We start from the raw sequence: 19,353 nt of genomic DNA, 5'->3' as shown, positions 1-19,353 counted from the left end.
GGGGTTAGGGTTTGTCTACGTAATGTCCTCAAAAGTGACCATGATCTGTGCGTGGGTGTGTGTAAAAGGAGGTTCGGGTCACAGCATTAACTGGAGATATTAAATATGAAATTGACTGTAGGCCATTATTGGCACTGGACTTTATTAAAATAATAAACTAAAACATTAAATCCATTAAAAAAAATAGGGCATAAATGACTCATATTCATTAACAAATGTAATAGTGCTGAAATATATTCTGGACAGTCATGTCATCTATTTTGATGGCTGTTTCTCTTTTGACCTCAGCTACATAAAATCTTTAACACCTGCATTTACATTTTATTATTATCTGTTTATTATATAAGAATGTAGAACATGAAAGCTGTCAGCTGGGGCAGAGCAATCTTCCCACTTATTGTCTGTTGTCACCCTAAACACCCTATTTTTGTTCTATTGGCATTAAAATGTGTTAATAGTATATTTACATCTTACTCACATATAAGATTTAAGAATCTCTATCTGTACATAAAGTCCTGAATAATCCCTTAAAACATCTCCCATCACTCCTCTCACCTTTCTTGTTCTTCTCCTTGGTGACCACGGTCATGGCCATGGTGCTGACCTGGGCCTGTGGGTCGTTGCTGCCCCCGCCTGGTAGCCTGCTGACCTGCAGCGAGCGGAAGGCGCTCTTCAGCGTGTTCTTGCAGCCCGTGTCGCGTCGCTCGCCCTCCCGCCTCTTCTCAGCCAGCGAGGCCAGCCAGTAATCCACCTGCAGGCCGATGGCGTCCACGCCGTGAGACATGCTGGGGCTCCTGCGGACATGAAGCGTTTATATGATCACATGTTCGAAACGTTCCCCTGCAACGAGAGAAAGCAGCTGCTGCACTGAGCTGCAGAAACCACAGCTGGCTTGAGAAACAGTTTCTGCAGTCTTAGGTCATAGAGAGGAAACAGACCCTCCCTTTTTAACCATTATATATAGCAGGTAACACCCTGTTTCATATTCACACTCTTTTTCTCTCTCCGCAGCACACGAACATCACACGAACATCACACGAACATCACACGACACGTGACCTGCCACAAGTCATTTCAGTTCAATACTGCAGCAAAAGATGCACGCGCACAGTTTTTTGTACATTATGTCCGACATGTGCACTGAATGTATTCTGCAGAGGCTGAAATTAGACAGATTAGATCAGACGCAGCTGCAGTCTGTCTGGCTCTTCAGAGTGACTGCAGAAAATTAAAGGGATGAAAACATGGCTGAAATATCAGAGAGTCTTTCACTTCTTGGAACTGGATCCCAGTTAAAGCTAAACTGGTTGACAAAAGTAGAGCCAGAAGCAAAACGTGCTACTGTTTGCTTATAGAACAAACACAGGTGGTTAAAAAGCATTACAACCTGTTACATCTCAGTATTTATAGTATCAATACATCTCGGTATTGTATGTTGACAGTTAATATATTATATTGCCACAACAGAATATTGATGTGATGTTTTTAAATAAGAAAATACTGAACATAAAAAGGAAAGACGAGGAAGATCAAATAGAGATTCAGTGAAAAGAGCAGGTGCAGGAAGTTTATGTACATTTATAATAATATAATAAAAAAACAACATCATCAATGATAATCATCTTAATTTAAAGAGCACTTTCCATATCCCACTGTAAGTGCTTCAGAAAAGGAAGACAGATTGTAAAAATCATTAGATTTTATGATAAAATAGATCAAATAAATTCCAGTAATGTAAGTTAAAAGAAAATTAACAAGAAATAAGACTGTTTAGAAAAACATAATAAAATCAGGAAAGGCTCTCCCATAAAACTACATGTACTTCTCACTGCACTACATTCATCTGACAGCTTTATTTCATTGTAAAGCACCTTTATTGTTATTAAATATGCTCTATAAATAAATGGACATATTTGATTATTTTGTAAAGACACAATTTTACACATAAAACATACAATATGATGCATAAACTGTAGATTATAACAGTAACACTAATATTAACAGTATGTGAAGCAGTTACACAACCTGGTCCACCACCAATATGAAAGCACTGCTTATACATGAACAAATTATTACATTTACATCCAGAAATAGATGTTGATTTAAAATCTAATTTTTATATTTAAACCATTTCACCACTAAAACCTCTTGGGTAAAGTTTTGAGGTTTGATGGAGTGTATTTACATTGTGGTATTGGTGCTTTTAGGGTTTGAGGATAGTAATTTGAGTAAAAGTCTTTACCCTTGCACTGTGAGAACGCTGCCCATGGATGGGGAGGAAGGTGGCGTGGCCGCCTCTTTGATCCCTGTGGGGGAGCCGTGGGAGGGGGGAGACGTGGAGGGGACTGCCAAATTCACCGCCACGCCCTCCTCTGTATCTCCTTGACGACCAGGAAACGGAAATAATGTTATCACATTATCGACAGCTACATCACATCAAATTCACTTTTGTGCTCAGTTTGTGAAATAAGTTCAAACACTCACCTGTCGGAGAGGGACCGGACTCGATCAGACCGACCTTCACTACCTGGAAAACAAGCAGTGATGTCAGCGAAATATCTGAATGATCACTTTGTTTTACAACCACCAATTTTTTGGGGAACCGCAATGCAACCACCATGCAAAAGTGAGTAAAATCTTACCCCAATAAAAGGAATAAACTTCTGGTAGGAGTCTTCATCTCGCCTGGAGAGAGAGCGAAAGAATTGCAGTTAATTGCGACAATCCAGAGAATAAAGGCTGTGGGTTTTGTGAGATGGTCTGGCTCGTGTTTGTTAGCGTCTGTACTCACGTCCTGTGTTTGCAGGTGAGCATGGCCTCAGCGATGGGGAGCTGGTGTGTGATTGTGGAGCCGCTGATGTATTGGGAGATTCTTCCCGCCACATCCAACTGGTCTGGAGATGACAAAGAAGGAGAAAATTCACTCTCCAGTACTGATTAAAATCACTTCTGAACAGAGGTCACCTGTATTTATCTGTCTTACCTGTCTGCGGCGGCTCAGAGCGGCTGAACACGTCTCTCCATGCTCCGTCCAGGAAGGAGGAGCTGTAGCGGTTGTCAAGGGCGCCGAGATGCTTGGCAACTGGATGGGAGCCTGATGGAGAGGACAGAAAAATGTTAAGGGAAGGATGGAGTGGATGGAATTGGATTAGCACAAAAACAAGAAAATATCCCTCATAGAAGTGACTTTGTGTAATAGATGTCTGAATAAATGAACAGACAGAGTCACTCCCCAGGTGGTTCCCCCAAAATAATAAAGCCTTGCTGAGCCTGCAGGAGCTTCTTAATCACCATGGAAACACCAGCTGACTCTCTTACCCAGAGGCACCACCAGGAAGCGCATGTGGTTGAGCCAGTCGGACGTCTTGTTAGCGAGCTGAGTGACGAAGAACTGCAGGATGGCTCCCAGGTAACTCTGGCTGCCCACCGCCGCCACCTTCACCGCTCTGGGCATGGACGAGTTACAGTTACAGCTACAGGGGCGGAGAGAAAGGGAGAGAGAGAGAGAGAGAGAGGTGTCAGTGGTGTGCGGATGAGCAACCAATGGATCAGCCAGTTCTGAGCTTTATCTCATCCATCGAAACCTTTGAAAACACCTGGAGGACAAGTACAATAAGCAGTGGAGAGGAGACAATAACAAGAGTTAACAGCCATGTTAGCGGCTCTGTCAGACTGTACACGGACACAGCTGTGCTCTGTGCTAAATGTTAACATCACAAAGACATCTACATTTCCTCTGTTGTTTCTGTCATTTAGGTCCACATCTAAGTTTAGTGTGTTAGCATGCTAGCAATTGCTAATTAGCACTAAACACAAAATACAGATGAGGATGGTGGGAATGTTTTTATTTTTGTAGGTATTTAGTCATAAATATCAATTTGACATCTTGACTTTGCTTGTTTTGTCTAGCCAACAACCCAAAATGCAAAAATTTTCAATTTTCAATTATATAAAACTGAGAAAATCAGAAACTCCTTATATTTTGAGAAGCTGAAACAGCTGTTTTTCTTGATAAATGATAATATGACAAATTGTTTCACCCCTGAAATCAGTGTTGTTCTCCCTCTTCTTGCTGGGAAAAGACAGAAACTCTGCAGGACTTGCAGCTTAGTTTGTTACCTACTACCACAACCAACATCTATGTTGGCGAGAGGTGAAGGGATGGAGAGAGACGGAATAGTGTAAGGAGGGAAGTGTTGCTCTGGCAGAAGCAGAAGTTAGCGATATGGAGGCACAAGGGCAAAGAGGAGGAAGAAAGAAAGATGCGGAGGACGACAGAGAAGAAGAGAGAGGGGTCAAACAGAGGGATAGAAAACAAAAAAAGAAGATGAGTCATGCTGCAAACCAAAGGATGCAATAACTCTGTGTGCGTGAATATTAGCTTTTCAAAAAAAAATACTCACAATTTCTGGATGCGGGTGAGCACGGCGGACAGCACCGCCTGGATTTCAGCCGCCGAACACGTGCAGACCACCGGGTGTCTCTGTACCTGGAGCTGCTCCGCGACATACTGCAACAACACAATCGAATCGGTTAAGACGTACGATGACAAAAACCTGACAAAATGTCGCTCGCTTTACACCGCACGGCCTCACCTGCCCCTGCCAGTCGGTGCCATTGACCAATATCAGGCTCTCTGGGAGCGCAGAGTCCGACAACAAGATCTGGTTCAGCTGGTCGTACACCGCCTTCCTCAGGACCTACACGCACACACACAAACACACATGCTGAGTACATAATCCCTCCGACAGCGACACATTTTCTCTTCAGATGACTCATTGGGACATACATAATTCATTTCTGAGCTCCAGGCGAGTCATAGATTATCAGGAAGCATGTATGTTCTCTACTTTGGGGAAAAAAAACAAGAGCGGAGCGGGTAGAAGAGGACAGAGAACAAAGGCGGCTTGTTTTTTAAATCCCTCTGAGGAAAACTGCAACATGCTGATTTATTTCTGTATACTAGGTTAAAAGGATGCAGTAGTTTATGATAACTGTAAGATCCTGGAGAGAGAGAGAAAGTCTTTTCATTAAAATGCCAACTCTGACTGAGAGTTGGCGTGTTTCTGTCTCGTACCGGCGTGCTGTGTCCCAGCTCCGGGGATCTCTCGGAGTCTGAGCTGTTGGTTCGTTCGCTCAGAGGTTTGGACAGCTGTCTCTCCTTCATGGGAGTGCTGCTGCGTTTCAGTCTTGGGGTGTGAGTTCCATCCAGTCTGGGGGAAAATAGGACAGTGTAGTTAAAACAGATTCAGATCATTTATCTCCAAAATTTTCAGTTTTTAAAGGGAGACAGTGTGTTTTTCGCTGAACAGCGGCCCCTGTGGCCAAACGTGGCAACTACACGACAGCGACACATTGAATTTCTCTTTATTTTCCAAGATTTTCTTAAAGCTGAAGTGCTTTTGTCCCCTTTTGGCAGTGAGAGTAAAGGGAGGGCGCTCGGCTGTGATTGCCTGAGTACAAAGACGTTACTAGGACGAGGGGAGGACGTTTCTCTTCGTTTGAGAACGTTAACAGTGAAGTTAGACTTTGCTGTTGGGTTTCCGACTCATTTTAAAAAAGATGAGAGAGAGAGAGAGAGAGAGCAGCTGTGGTCGAGTGAACTAGAGGGTGAAAGAATAGAGGGAGCTCTGGTAGCAAGAAAGCCATTGAATCAGAACAATGAAACACTATTTTCTAATTGTTTCACAGTGGTTAAAGCACAAACACGCCCACACCCCCCCACTCAACCCTGTGGTGGTGTGCCGCACCACCTGATTTGGTTTGAATCAGCCGGCCTGACACAGGCATGCAGCACCCTGAATGACAGGCACACAGAGAGGGCTGGTAAAATGTTTTGATGGTCCACCAGCTGCCCACCTGCCCACCGGGATTGTCTCATTATGCCCGATGACCAGTACATAGTGGCCGTAACCTACTGTTGCGGCTGTAAAACGGTGGATAAATTGTTTTGAAGGTCACACAACCACCCTACGAAATGACTTGTTTCACCATCAGAATTTGATCCATTCCCTATTCCCTATAATATTTGTAAAGTCTAGAAGAGCCACACGATAAACAGCCAAACAGTCAGTGCAGGAATGTTGTGCCCGACATGAGATTTAAAAACTGCGTATGCTGTGAAATACAGAGTTTATCTGGCAGTGATAGACTTAGATCAGCATTGTGTGAACTCGTTTGGCAAGAGCTTGAATGTAACAGACGTTCATTTATATGTAAAAGTTCTACACTGCAGGTTTAAGTCAATTGCTCTAAACCTGCATTAATTTATTTTTCTGGCTATTCAGGGGAAGTGGAAGCTGTCACCACAACACTGACATAGTATCACTATGGTGATACTATGTCAGTATAACATTTGGTGTATCACAGTCATAGTGATACACCAAAGTTATTATGGTGAACTACAGGCCTTAGCAAACCTATTTACAACACCCAGCAGATATGGAGCAACATTAGCATTCTTTCAGAGTCTTACTTCTGGCAGTGACTCTCATTTTAGCTCTGTTTTGGTCTCCACCAACTTCTGAGGGAAATATGTGGCTCCTTAGCTGCTAAATGTTCTACTATATTCCCAAGCTAGTCGCTAACTTTGTCTGTTGGTGCTGGTCCGATCGTGTACAGAAAGCGTATCAGAGCTTTGTCACTAAAAACAGCTGCCTGTTGCTGCTTAAAACCAAAACAATGAGCTGAAAGACGCTCAAACGCTCCCAAGTGCTGAGAGGAACTGCAGGGTCCAATAATAATTACCTGTAGGTGCATCACTACAAACAACATCCGTAGCATAAATAAAGTGAAGTATTTATGCTACGTGTCTTATGTCTATCTAAAGGTTGCTAACATTAGCCACTATAAACTACTGGTCATACCAGACCAAGTGATCACTGATGTGTGCGGTTGGCTGAGGTCAGAAGTGTGCTCTGTTGCACGTGCAGTGGTGGAACGTAAGTACATTTACTCAAGTACTGAAATTTAGTTAAGTTATGAGGTACTTTTAGTTTACTTCAGTATTTACATTTTATTCCACTCCACTACACTTCAGAGGAAAATATTGTACTTTTTACTCCACTACATTTATTTCACTTTATGTTTCAGATCAATGTTTAATTTTTAAGACAACAAAACACAACAAAATCAAAGAGTGTGAATACATTTTACAGACACTGCATATCTGTATACAGTATACAGTACCATCCAAACGTTTGGACACACTTTCTCATTCAAGTGAATGGTTATGTATATAATAAATATAACACTGAGTACTTTTAATACTTAGAGTAAATTTTGCAACTAATACGTAAAATATGTTTACTTAAGTAATATTTTTAATGCAGGACTTTTACTTGGAGCATTTTTATGCTGTGGTATTGCTACTTTTACATAACAATCTCAGTATTTCTTCCACCACTGCACACCTATAACCACACTCAACAGTGATGTCACAGGGTCCTGAAGTACACCTGTACATCACCTGTCGATAAAAAAATTTTCAGCGGGTGGCAGAGCTGAAAGACGACGACAGTAAGTGCTTGGTCCCCAAGATTTACGCCTGAATAAATAAAAAAACATGCATGAATGAATGAATGACTAAATTAAAATATCTGTTCTGTTTTGTGTAAGTTGGTACCTCGGTGACGGCATGGTCTGGCTTTCGCTTCTGCTGCTCTTCATGGGTGTACGGGGTTTCTCTGCCACTGACACCGTAATGCAGGGGCCCACCTCAGCAAACAGCTCCTGATCTGTTAGCTCCTACACACACACACACACACACACACACACACACAGAGTCACAAAGACAGACTGTCAGTGTCAAAGAAAAGAGATACAGACAATCCTAAAGCCATCTTTCCTAACAACTCATCACTTTTTGTTTCTTCTGGTCTCTCCGTCTCTCTCAATCTGTCTCTCTTTACAGCAGATGGCGGTGATACCCTCTCAGAGTGATATTAACACACCATTAATTCTCTCTCCTTCACACACACACACACACACACACTCATTAGCAGAGTCGTACCAGTGTGTCCGTTTCAGACAGGGCCTCCTCCAGGTTGCGGCTGCGTGAGGGTTTCATCTTCTCCAGAGGAGGCTGCTCCCCCTGCTGGGAAGACGAGGGAGCAGCAGTCAGTCGACACGCTTAATGAGACTCATTATTCAGTAAATAAAAAGGAACAGAAGTCATTATGCAGCCGCAGTGCTCAGCTGTAGGCAACAAAACATCATAACTAATCTTAAATAACAGCAGTGATGTACAAGAGATATTATTTCTCTCCTGTACTCGAGGCGTTTCATTTTACATCACACTAATAAACTGGATTAAAACAATTTCTTAAAAAAATGAAAGCAGCCTTTTCCACTACAAACATGTTTTAGGAAATGTGCAGACAGCAGTCACAACACTGAAGACTCATTTCAGTATTACTTTGAAAGGAGGAACTGCAGCTGACGGTGAAAACCATTCAGTTCGGTGAGATCAGGCGCATTTTTTTTTTTATTGAGCAGATAGCAACTGCCAGATTTTATAGTTACCAACTGCCTCCCTGCTGGAGTGATTTAAAAGGCTTCAGATTCAGAATATTTACCACATCAATGTGGAGTCACTTGTTTTCAAGTTTGCGCCGCCACTTACAGTTTTATGACTTTATTATCTCTCTACGTGTGCCAGTATGAGGCGCTTAGTATAAGGTTGGTGTTTTATGAATACATTTTATTGCGGACCTATTACGACAACACTGGATAGGGACCAAAAAATGCCTAATAGGTATGAGGTGTGGAAACCGCAACCATGACGCATAAAATGTTTTTATTTGAATAGAATGTAGAAAGTACACGCAAAAAACAACAAAATTATAGTATCTAAGGAGAAAATATGCTCAATAAAAACAATACAGATGCAATTTCTTACTAATACAGCTGAGGAGAGCCTTATGAATCTCCTCAATCAAACTGAATCTGAAGCTAAAAAGCTTAAAGTTTGGTTTAGTTTAACCTTTTGGGCTTCTTATCCATTAAAATAAAGCTCTATCTACTAGCGACCCTTCATCGCAGGTTACGTATGTCTCCAGGTTGTGATCAGTTCAGCCAAAGAGTGATTATTCTTTCCCATATTTGAATACTACTTAGTGGCCTGGAGAGGTATTATTATCTACTAATTCACACGCAAAAATGTAATTTAAAGAAATGTCATTTAAAGTAATTACTTGTATCTGCTTTTCTACACTGATGTCTCATGACCTTTCGGATTTACCTTGGGGTGTCCTGACCTGCCTGCTCTATATAACGAGTTATGACAGAACGTAAAGCCTTTCAGGAAACTGTGATGAATAATGCTGACAGAGGTTTTTGACTATAGCAATGCCATTCATAACAAAAATAAATTAAATTGAGCAATGATTCATTTGCAGGAAATCCTTCATTCAGCTTAAAACTAACACTCCTCACCAGCTGCAGAGTTTTATGCAGTCATAGCAGGTGTGTACTGCACCTGTACTACGTGTCTTTTGTACACAGTCTTTAATGAAGTCTGGTTGTAAAGTCAAGACGCCCTCTGGGGACAATAAACATTTTACTGTCAGCTCCCAGTGAGGCAGAGAGAAAATAAAAAAACAAAAAAAAACAGGTTTTTTTTTTTTTTTTTTTTTTGAGAGTCACATGAGTGAAATTTCTGCTGGCACTGCAGCAGCTGCTGCCGCTTCCTTGTGCGTCTGAGTTACTCACAGGGCTGAAAGTGTCTCGGCCCAAACTGCCCTTGCTGTTCAGACTGCCGATCTCCGTCTGGGAGCTGGACTGGGACATCCCCTCAAAGAACGGCCTGAACACACAAACATAAGAAAACATTACTCAAATAGTGTTGTGACTGTATTTTTTTATTAGTGGCTTCCAGGACATACTTAGACATAACATACTGTAATAGTGATTAAAAAAATGAATGAGAAAAACTGGACAGAGCAGCTCATCATTAACTCAAGAGTCACACAATCACATTTATTTGTATACTATAACTTTCACTTCACTAGTTTAAAAATACAACCTTACAGTCAGTTAGAAAAGCTACTGTACACTTTTACAAGAGTGCATAAAAGGGAAATGAAAATGACTGATTTCACTACTGTTTTTGGGCTTTTATTTAAAAATAAGCTTTAAAGATCCCATGAAAAAGACACTCAAATGCCTTTTTGGCCCATCCTATCAACCTGCCTCGCTCTCTCCATAACTAACAACATCTTGGTTTACACATTAGCTCGACCCCTAACTGACCCGTTTCAACGGGAAATACATGACTGTGAAAAAGTGATGATATAATTTTACGGGACCTTTGAGTTTGAGGCAAACAGATGATCACTTGTAAATAAGGACAGTGTGTGAATTTTATGTTATTTTTTAAAAAGCTGGTTAAAAGGAATTATCGGGACTGATGTTTCTTCTGTCTTTAAAGCCTCTAAGGTTTTGATTTACATTCCAGTTTTGATAAATTCAAAGTAATTTGACCTGATTCTGGCTCATGTAAAGCTTTTAATGTGTGACTGCAATGCACAGTTTTCACCAACAGAGGGGGCTCTGACTTATCAATGCAGAAAATGTGCCTCTCTCACTGTAGCACGTATGTGTAAGAGAAGCAGCACGTCCACCTGCACTGGAGTGTGTGTGTGTGGTGTATGGTAAGTGTGTGTGTGTGTACAGTGATATTACATCTATGCTTGTTACCTTAGCTTAGGTTTGGGTGTGCTGAGGATGCTGTCGGTCTCCTCCATCTCCGGCCCGCTGTCGCTGGGATTGTACATCTCCAGACTGTCGTAGAGCTCATCCAGGTCTTCTTCCACCTCCTGGATCTGCTCTCTGGACACGTGCTCCAGTCCAAAACCCACCTGGAAGAGACACAGAAGTGACCAACAGACTCACACACATACACATAGAGTAATGCAGACGCTGGTTGTTCACACATAAACGTGATAAAAAAAAAAAAAAAGTGTCAGAAATCCACTTTTCTCCTTTAACCGAACAGCGTGAACCCAGTAGAGGGGAGATCCCAACAGTGATGCTAAACGCAGCTCGCTGCCAATTTTTCCTGTTGACATCAAAAAGTACCCGCAAGGGCTCGGGCAAGTCTGAGATTTCACAGACGGCGGAAAGTAAAAGTGAAAGAAGTGAGATGTTTACATGTCTCGCTGACCTGTTTAATATCAGAACGAGTCGGAGAGCTAAGCCAAGCTTCACATAATCAGAGTACATGTTCAACTGGGATGCTGCGCTTGGATAAATGTGTTTAAAATGGAATTCCTCATGTATATAAATAGAGACAAGTGCTAGTAATAACACAAAGGACGCACCACTTCTGCTTTATGCTCTCTTGATGTTGACTCCTCAACTTGGGAGACCAAGAACAGATCCAGCACAGATGTTCTTCTTATCTTTGTTCAATTTAAACTCTGACTGGTAGAGTCGTGAGATAACATGACTATAACGACACTTTACATTCATACGCTGTCAGTCCTCTTGGGTTTGTGTAAAGCTGCATTGTCCGACAACAGTGACTCATGAACAAATTTAATTAATTAAATGTGGATTGGCTACATTAGTCTGTTTAATAAGATAAGCACTGATAACAATTCAGCGTATTGGATTGGTGCAACACTAAGTAATACCAATAAATGTATCATAAGAGTATTGACATATATTTATTTATCAAGTGTACATTTGTGGAAACGTATGTCTCCATTCAAAGCACTGAAGATGTGGCGAACTTTAAGGTGAACTGTCACATGATCACATTAGTTTTTGTTAAATTTGACTTTCTTTTAAACGCTAACAGGCTGGGCGCCATGTGACAGTATTACAGACGTTTTGTTTCGTTACAACTTATCTCTTAGTTTTGTAGTTTTGGCCATCAATGCTATCAGTTAACTCATAATAGTAATTGCTGAAATCTGGGAACACGACTGCTCAAAACCTAAAAACAAAAAGTGTGTGCACCCGAAATGTCGGTAAAGATCGCTCATCCCACGGGAAAACTGTGTGCACGCAACTACAGTAAATACGGTAGATCAAAGTTTACCCTGGAGGCCGTCTGTAAACTGTGACGGATGTTTACGACGCCAATAATTTTACTGTTCTACTTTGTATCTCTTTCAAATACATTTGGCTAACCTGGGGGGGTTGTCACTGTGTTCACAGATCTCAGCAGTTTACTTAATATTATAACATAGAAATGAAGCCTAAAATGAGGAAAATAACATTGTAACAACAGTAATCATAATTGAAGCTTTAATCCAAGCACGGTATTAGTAGTACCAGTGACAGAAATAATGATAACAGGGGTACAAATGGTAGCTTTGGTAGAAGTAATCTCATTTTGGTTGTTAATATGATGAATCATGGAGGCAAACGCTCGTGTAAACTTCACAGAGAAGAGAAGCACCCACACAAACGTCAAGTGTTAAACACAAAATCACATTCAAAAAGGAGAAACACACACACACACACATACCTACACACAAATGAGACTCAGATCTAGAAGTGTGAGCAATGTGAGAACAAAAAACGCACATCTTGGTTGATGGAATCACTCCACATTAAAACACACACATTTCTGTTCTATTTAAATCTACAGTGTTTTTTTTTTTTTTGGTTTTTTTAGCCATCCGCTGAATCTCAGTTGTTCTGCCACATCTCTTCCCACACACACACACACACACACACACACACCGCTATCTGTCTTCAGAGCTTCACCGAAATACGTGTCGACTTCGGCAACACCTCTGGAGCAAATAGACACTTTGAACCTCGCACATGAAGTGAAAGTGAGGACGCTAAAGGTGATGTAAGCGATGTCAGGAGGAGGAGGGGGGGGTGGATAAAGCCAGGTGGAGAGAAGAAACAACTCCTACCTCATCAGTGACTTTAAACCTTTTCAGCAAGGCGACAAACTTCTGCTTGATGTTTGGTTGCTGCGGAGAAAGAAAATGGAAAGAAGAAAACATGACACCCAGGAGATGGATGCTCATATTTAAGTGTGTGTGTGTGTGTGTGTGTGTGTGTGTGTGTGAAGGGAAGTATGGCGTAGAAAGTGATGACAGGAGCGAGACATGGGAGTAATTTCTGAGCTCACATTTCACGCTTGACGGCTCAAAACAACAGCAGTTAATGGATACAGGACGTATTTCTGTTTGTCACATAAAGGGAAAAAGTGTTGCCCACGCAGATATTTCTGCGCAGGCTGAGGTGCGACTGTGTTATTAAACTGGAAAAACGTGAAAGCGAGTGTGTCATTAAGGTTATCAAGTCAACGCCTCCCGGCACAGATGTTTGAACGAATAAGTACAAAGGATTGTTTATTAATTTAACGAGCTGAGTTGTTTGAAGAGGAAGCAGCACAAAGCCTGAAATGATTAAAAAGTGACTGAGCGGTGACTTTTTAATGATTTACTGAAAAAGACTCGAAATATGACTGTTAGCTTCTGTGCAATTACAAAACTTTGTCAAAGTTGCTAATTACCATATTCTATGTTAATATTTTATAAACTTTACAGACATGAAAACAAACCCTGAATGTGACTCCGGCATGTTGCACATCTCATTAACACGATATCTTTGGCATGAAGATGTTTAGCAGTTGGACCAGCTGTCTGTTGAAAACTGCGATACTCAATAAAACTCTGATAGCGTATTCAATAATGTGATTAAAACTATTCTTTTTTTAAAAAAAATCACTGGTTATCTTGATTAATAAAAACCAGGGACCATGAGAATTAAAAAAAAAATCAATAATTAAATTTTGATTTTAAAAATATAATCTGAAGTGCAAATATGTAGTTTTACTGTGTTTTTTACTGTAAAATCTGCAGCTCATTCTCAGTTCCTCCCAACTTTTCCTGTCACTAGAGCTGCAACGACAATTAGTCAATTCATCAATTAGTTAAATAATTTACTATTTTGATAATAAATGAATCAGTTTGAGTCATTTTTTTAAAAAGAAAAATGCTAAAATTATCTGGTTCCAGCTTTGTAGAAATGCATATTTTCTGGTTTCTTTAGTCGTCTATCATAGTAAACTGAACATCTTTGGGTTGTGGACTGTTTGTCCCAACAAACACAAGGTCAAATGGTTAATTTGAGGTCAAATGGTTAATCAGTTAACCAAGAAATTAACGGTCATTAAATAATCATTAACAGCAGCCCTGCTCTTCATCACGTATTACCAGGAGCTCTCTGGGGTTTCCGAGTCATAAGAGGTTGTTGTTTGGTTGTAAACTACTTTGGTAAGTCCCCACCCAAACAATGTTTTCGACAGATGGGGAAACACTCTGCATGTTGAGTTATTTTTAGTCATAATCTGTTTAAAAAAAACCCAAAAAAAACAAAGTGTCTTTCATCAAAAACATTTAGTGATTTGAGTAGTTGTGGAGAGCTGTAGAGCCGAGGTTGTAGGGATAGAAATGATGGTTATTGTGTGTGTGTGTGTGTGTGTGTGTGTGTGTGTGTGTTGTCCACAGGCGGTACTGTTGGGGAACATCAATGACAGTCTGACTGAGACCTCCACAGGAACGCTCCATTAATAACCTGCTGATACAAACTCCAGCTGCTACACACACACACACACACACAAATACACCACTTTCCTTATGCCACATTGCAGAAATCACTGTAATTTCCAGGGTCGCTGACAATTTTGTGTGTTAATCTCTATCCTTGCTGAATATGAGTGTCTGCATGTGTGTGTGTGTGTGTGTGTGTGTGTGTGTGTGTGTGTGTGTGTGTGTGTGTGTGTGTGTCAATCCATCCCAGGAAGCAGGGAGTGTTATTGCGGGTGCTTGTGGTGAGTTGTCTCAATATTTTCCTCCCAGGAAAATTGGCCTGAATTACAAGTATTGAGAATGAGAGGGAGAAAAATGGATTTATAGAAAAGCTCAAAACAAGTGAGGGAGGGAGCGGGAGAGTGAGAGAGAGAGGAGGAGGAGGAGGAGGAGGAGGAAGGTTGATTGAGGTGAGGCAAGAGGCAGAGGAGGACGAGGGAGTAGGGGTGGGGGTGGGCTGCCGAGTCGATTCAAATTTATTTGAAAGGGTTTTTTTTTTTTTTCCACAAAGCAGGTCCGCTGCAAAAATTGCTTTACAGAGAAAACAAGCAGGTATGTATACAAATCCAGAGCGACAGAGAGAGAGAGGGACGAGAGAGGATGGATGGATGGATGGATGGATGGATGGATGGATGGATGGATGGAGGGATGAGGCGAGGGAGGTGTTTTTCTTACCCTGGTGATGGCAGCATTGGAGGGGAGCTTACGCCTCGGCTTCTTCTTCCTCACCTCCTCCTCTTCGTCATATAGATACTTTTAGAAAAAGAGAGAGACAAAGTGGCAGACAGAGGAAGGAAGGAGAGAGAGAGAGAGAGAGAGAAAAAGGTCACATTTAAAACACACACACAGTTATGCAGCAGCACTAAACCGACTTAAAAAACAGAACTAGACACACGACACAAAAATTTCCTATCAGAATAAAGTGCGTGTGTTAGACGCATTAAAAGCAACAAATATTTGTGGTTTAATAAACTGGGTTGCACCATGAAAACAATCAGGAATGTCTTAGCTGATAAAGATCTTAGTAATGTGTAAATCCGTCGCTAGGAAACAATGGTGGCACCATCCAATCAAAAGCAATCGATCCAATAATGGAAACAAGAGGAAAAAAGAGGATGTTTCAGGGGAACAAAAGGCTTTATCTTGGTCATATGTGCATACATGGAGTAAATATGTGAGCTTATGAATTTGTACTCTTTATTCAGTTGATTGAGAAGGAAATATTTTATTACATTCTGCATTATTTATACTATAAATAATGCAACCAAACCAATGTTATATGCTAGTTTGGTCTAATGTTGTTGTTGCTATACATTTATTTTTGTAATTTAGGGTATATAATGGTGTGAGATGTGATTTAATGGTAGTAAATCTAAAGATGTGATCTTTAATGGTAGTAAAATGCTGCTTAATTAAGGTCAGCCTTCATATTTCAAGTCTAACGACATCATTGTTGTTTCAGGTGAAATACGTGGACCATATTCTATATTACCTCTATACTTTTGTCAGTTGATTCAGTCAGGTGTGCCTGGCAGGTATAAGTGTGATATCGCCATATAATCCACTGTTTGATATTCAACTCAGAGCCAAGCTGTCACCAATCTCTGCAGCACCTGCACTGGAAATGTGGATAAGGGTCCGCTAAGCCAGGCCAGGACGGATTAACCGGAACATGTACATCCCTCTTTGTGACAGTATCTTGCACCGATAATAACAAAAGTAAACACATGGAAAATATTCCTTCCTCCAATCACAAATCCCTCCGAAAAGCACAAACAAGCTTTCACAAACTATCCTTTGAATAAAAAGGAAATCCCGCCCTATCACTTGGCTCCAGGTACTTGTTTGTAGCTACTTCCTCAAGTATAACTCTGCATGAGACTTTTAAAAACAGTTTTAAACCTACTACCTCACTAGCAGACATGAGCTTTTTGTTTTCTCCATCTCCTTCTCCCCCTCCCTCCTGATGCTCAGCTTCCCTCCATCCCTCCTTTCAGTCTTTTTCAATCCGGCCCCCAAAGCCTTGTTGCTCCCTTCTTATCTCTGTATGATGTCTGTTTGCTCCTTTCACTCTCTCCTCCAATCTCTCGCACCGATGGGCGCCAATTCCCCTCACACCCCGGGAGAGACGTCACACCCTCTCTCTCATAAGCCGAGAGAGAAGGTGACACAGTGAGAAAAAAACAACAAAAAAAAAAAACACAAGCTGATGCTCACAGCAGTCTGTTTGTGTACGTGTCCCCTGTTCAAGTGCTGTAACAGAAGTGAATGAACACAAAAATGGGGCAAAGACCAATAACCTGTTCACTTTGTGCAAAACATACATTTTCTACAGTTGCTTTTTTCTCGGCTCTAAATGTAAATGGTGTAAAGTTGATGTGTTGCACTACTAACTCAGAGTAGACACACACATTGTAACATATTAATGGAAATTATGGATGTTAATACAATGTAAATAACCTGATTTTAGAAATTATCACGCTTTGTAAAGCTTTAAATGTCAATAATTTAAGATCTGTGATGCTTTTACAGCTTCAGAACCACACACAACCTAAAAACAACCTAAAACATAAACATTTATTTATGACATTTCAAAAAGTTACTGTAATATTTAAGCAAAAGACTATTGTTGAGAACTTCAGCACTCTCAACAGATGCTAGCATAGGGCTATAAGCCGTATATTATCGGGCTAATGAGGGCAAATTGATATAAGAGGGCTTGAGTAACAAAGAGATGAATCAACTATTATCCAAACACACCTGTCCATGAATGGGGTCATCGCTGCCCTCCTGTTCTGATGAGTAGCTCTCTTCCTCTTCTTCGGAGTAGTTGTCGATGTCCGGGGAACGATCTGGACACGGACGAGGAAGAGAATTAAATAATGAGGACAGAACGACAGAGAGAGGAGGACAAAGGTGAGATGAAAAACCTGTCCTCACCGGACATCTTGGCTTTGGGTCCCTCGTGGTCGATCGGCTGGCTGGACAGGGAGTAGACTCTGACCTCGGCGACGGGCACGGAGGCGTCCTTCAGCTGGCTGTGGAGCCCCAGGACCTGGGCTCCCTCGCTGGGATGCTGCATCACCTGGAAGGAGAACATTTGATATCATCAGGTTGTGGTTTTCCAGACATATTTACAAAAAGACACAAGTGACGTCAAGAATGATGTCAAGAATCTCAGGTTTATGGATGTTGGACGTATCTTCATTCAAACGTTTCCTTCAGAAGACATTTTCATTGTTTAGTGATATAACAATGGATATGATGATCAAATATGTGCCTTTATTAAGAAAGAAAACCACATCATCAAACCAAAATGCCTCTTTTAACACCAGGGAGATGATATTTGAGATGTGTCATGATAGAAAGGAAATCCTAGATAGTATCTAATCTCACATCGCATAAAGATATTATCTCTAAACTGAATATTTATTGAGAAAACAGACGCATTCTGTGTCATTGACTGTCTTTTAATGAGAGTGACGCTTTTGCTCCCCTGTATGGTTTGAATAAAATGGTTACAAGCTCCCAAAAGCAGCTGTTTCATTATGCAAATGCACATTTTTTTTTCCCCCCAAATCGTGGTCCTCTTATATACACACAGCAGGGACAAACACTGGACATCACATGATTTAACCAGCATTAGAGGAAGAGGAGAGAGACCGAAACGAAGGTCCAGCAGACGGAGAGAAACACAGACAGACAGCGGCGAGCGAAGAAACGAGGGCAGACGTGAAGCAGATGTCTAGAAGTGGATGATAATGGGCTGAGGAGAAGAAAAAAATAGTATAGATAAGATAAGATAAACAAAAATAACAGTCGGGGATCAATAAAACCAAAGACTGTCACAGAAAAAGACACATGTGAGACAGCAAACTGCATTTCTCTCTGCCTCTGCAGCAAACAGCAGCATCATGTCTCCTGTGTGTGTGTGTGTGTGTGTGTGTGTGTGTGTGTGTGTGTGTGTGTGTGTGTGTGTATCTGAGTGACATCCAACCTCTCTCAGCAGTCTGGTCACACTCAGTGAGGTAATGAAGTCTGTGCAGCTTATTACAGAGACAGTCTTAGCCACACTTTAAAAGGAGAGACATACATCCTGCCTGCTTCAGACGCTTCAAACGCTGCCAGTAGCCTTTCCAAAGCTTCACTGCGGCGGCTAATTTTAACCGTTTTTTTTCCCCAGTCAGAAGAACAATTATGCAAATTTGACAAGGCAAACATCACGAACACGCAATATGCATGGTTAATGAGTAACACCGGTATAATTTGGCTTCTTTTCTATTGTCTAAACTCACCGATGGATTTACTGCAAGGTTCATCTTCTGAAACTCTGCCATCGCTTTGTAAAAAAGCAGTTAAAAAACCGTTGCCTTGACTCACGCGGTGCATTATGTTGAACGGCGTGCACTGGATTTTTTTTTCTCTCCCTGAAACATACTTTTATCTCAAGGATAATTGCAGCGTTTTAAGCTTGATTATTTTCACTTGCCGTTGTTAATGCGCTCTGGGATGCAATGACGAAGCATAAAAAAAAAAAAAAAAAAAAAAGATATGTGAAGCAGAGCAAAAATCCTGGCTAAATGGAAAACTCAAGAGATTAAATGATTTCTCAAAATCATAAAAGCATGAGCACACAATAAATGACAAAAACCTTTTAGATCCCGTCATTTTTTTTATGTAATCTCACTCACTTTTTATTTCTTGTAAAATAATGTATCTTTAGCGGTGATTTCATGGTGCGTAAAAAAATAACAACCGGTAATAACATCGGATATTTTAACAACCGCCC

At 41.0% G+C, this 19,353-nt stretch overlaps 1 protein-coding gene across 2 annotated transcripts in view; it reads right to left on the bottom strand.

Moving 5' to 3' along the window:
• Positions 1-19,353, bottom strand: part of LOC122973460 (phosphofurin acidic cluster sorting protein 1-like) — a 71,075-nt gene that overhangs the window by 6,002 nt on the left and 45,720 nt on the right. The window contains exons 5-22 of one of the 2 annotated variants that reach the window (XM_044341008.1): positions 17,505-17,649; positions 17,325-17,416; positions 15,240-15,317; positions 12,879-12,938; positions 10,699-10,859; positions 9,712-9,805; positions 8,012-8,092; positions 7,625-7,746; positions 5,078-5,213; positions 4,596-4,700; positions 4,404-4,510; positions 3,319-3,473; positions 2,984-3,094; positions 2,792-2,894; positions 2,643-2,685; positions 2,485-2,527; positions 2,243-2,381; positions 556-794 (exon numbers count right to left, since the gene is read on the bottom strand). In XM_044341008.1, the coding sequence (XP_044196943.1) occupies positions 556-794; positions 2,243-2,381; positions 2,485-2,527; positions 2,643-2,685; positions 2,792-2,894; positions 2,984-3,094; positions 3,319-3,473; positions 4,404-4,510; positions 4,596-4,700; positions 5,078-5,213; positions 7,625-7,746; positions 8,012-8,092; positions 9,712-9,805; positions 10,699-10,859; positions 12,879-12,938; positions 15,240-15,317; positions 17,325-17,416; positions 17,505-17,649 (2,014 nt within the window). Of the gene's footprint in view, positions 1-555; positions 795-2,242; positions 2,382-2,484; positions 2,528-2,642; positions 2,686-2,791; positions 2,895-2,983; positions 3,095-3,318; positions 3,474-4,403; positions 4,511-4,595; positions 4,701-5,077; positions 5,214-7,624; positions 7,747-8,011; positions 8,096-9,711; positions 9,806-10,698; positions 10,860-12,878; positions 12,939-15,239; positions 15,318-17,324; positions 17,417-17,504; positions 17,650-19,353 lie in introns of both variants that reach the window. The other variant, XM_044341007.1, reaches the window with a different exon arrangement.

This window comes from Thunnus albacares, chromosome 22 (genome assembly GCF_914725855.1).
Source record: "Thunnus albacares chromosome 22, fThuAlb1.1, whole genome shotgun sequence".
NCBI lineage: Eukaryota > Metazoa > Chordata > Actinopteri > Scombriformes > Scombridae > Thunnus > Thunnus albacares.
Note: the sequence above shows the minus strand (reverse complement) of the source record. Positions and strands in the feature narration are given on the sequence as shown.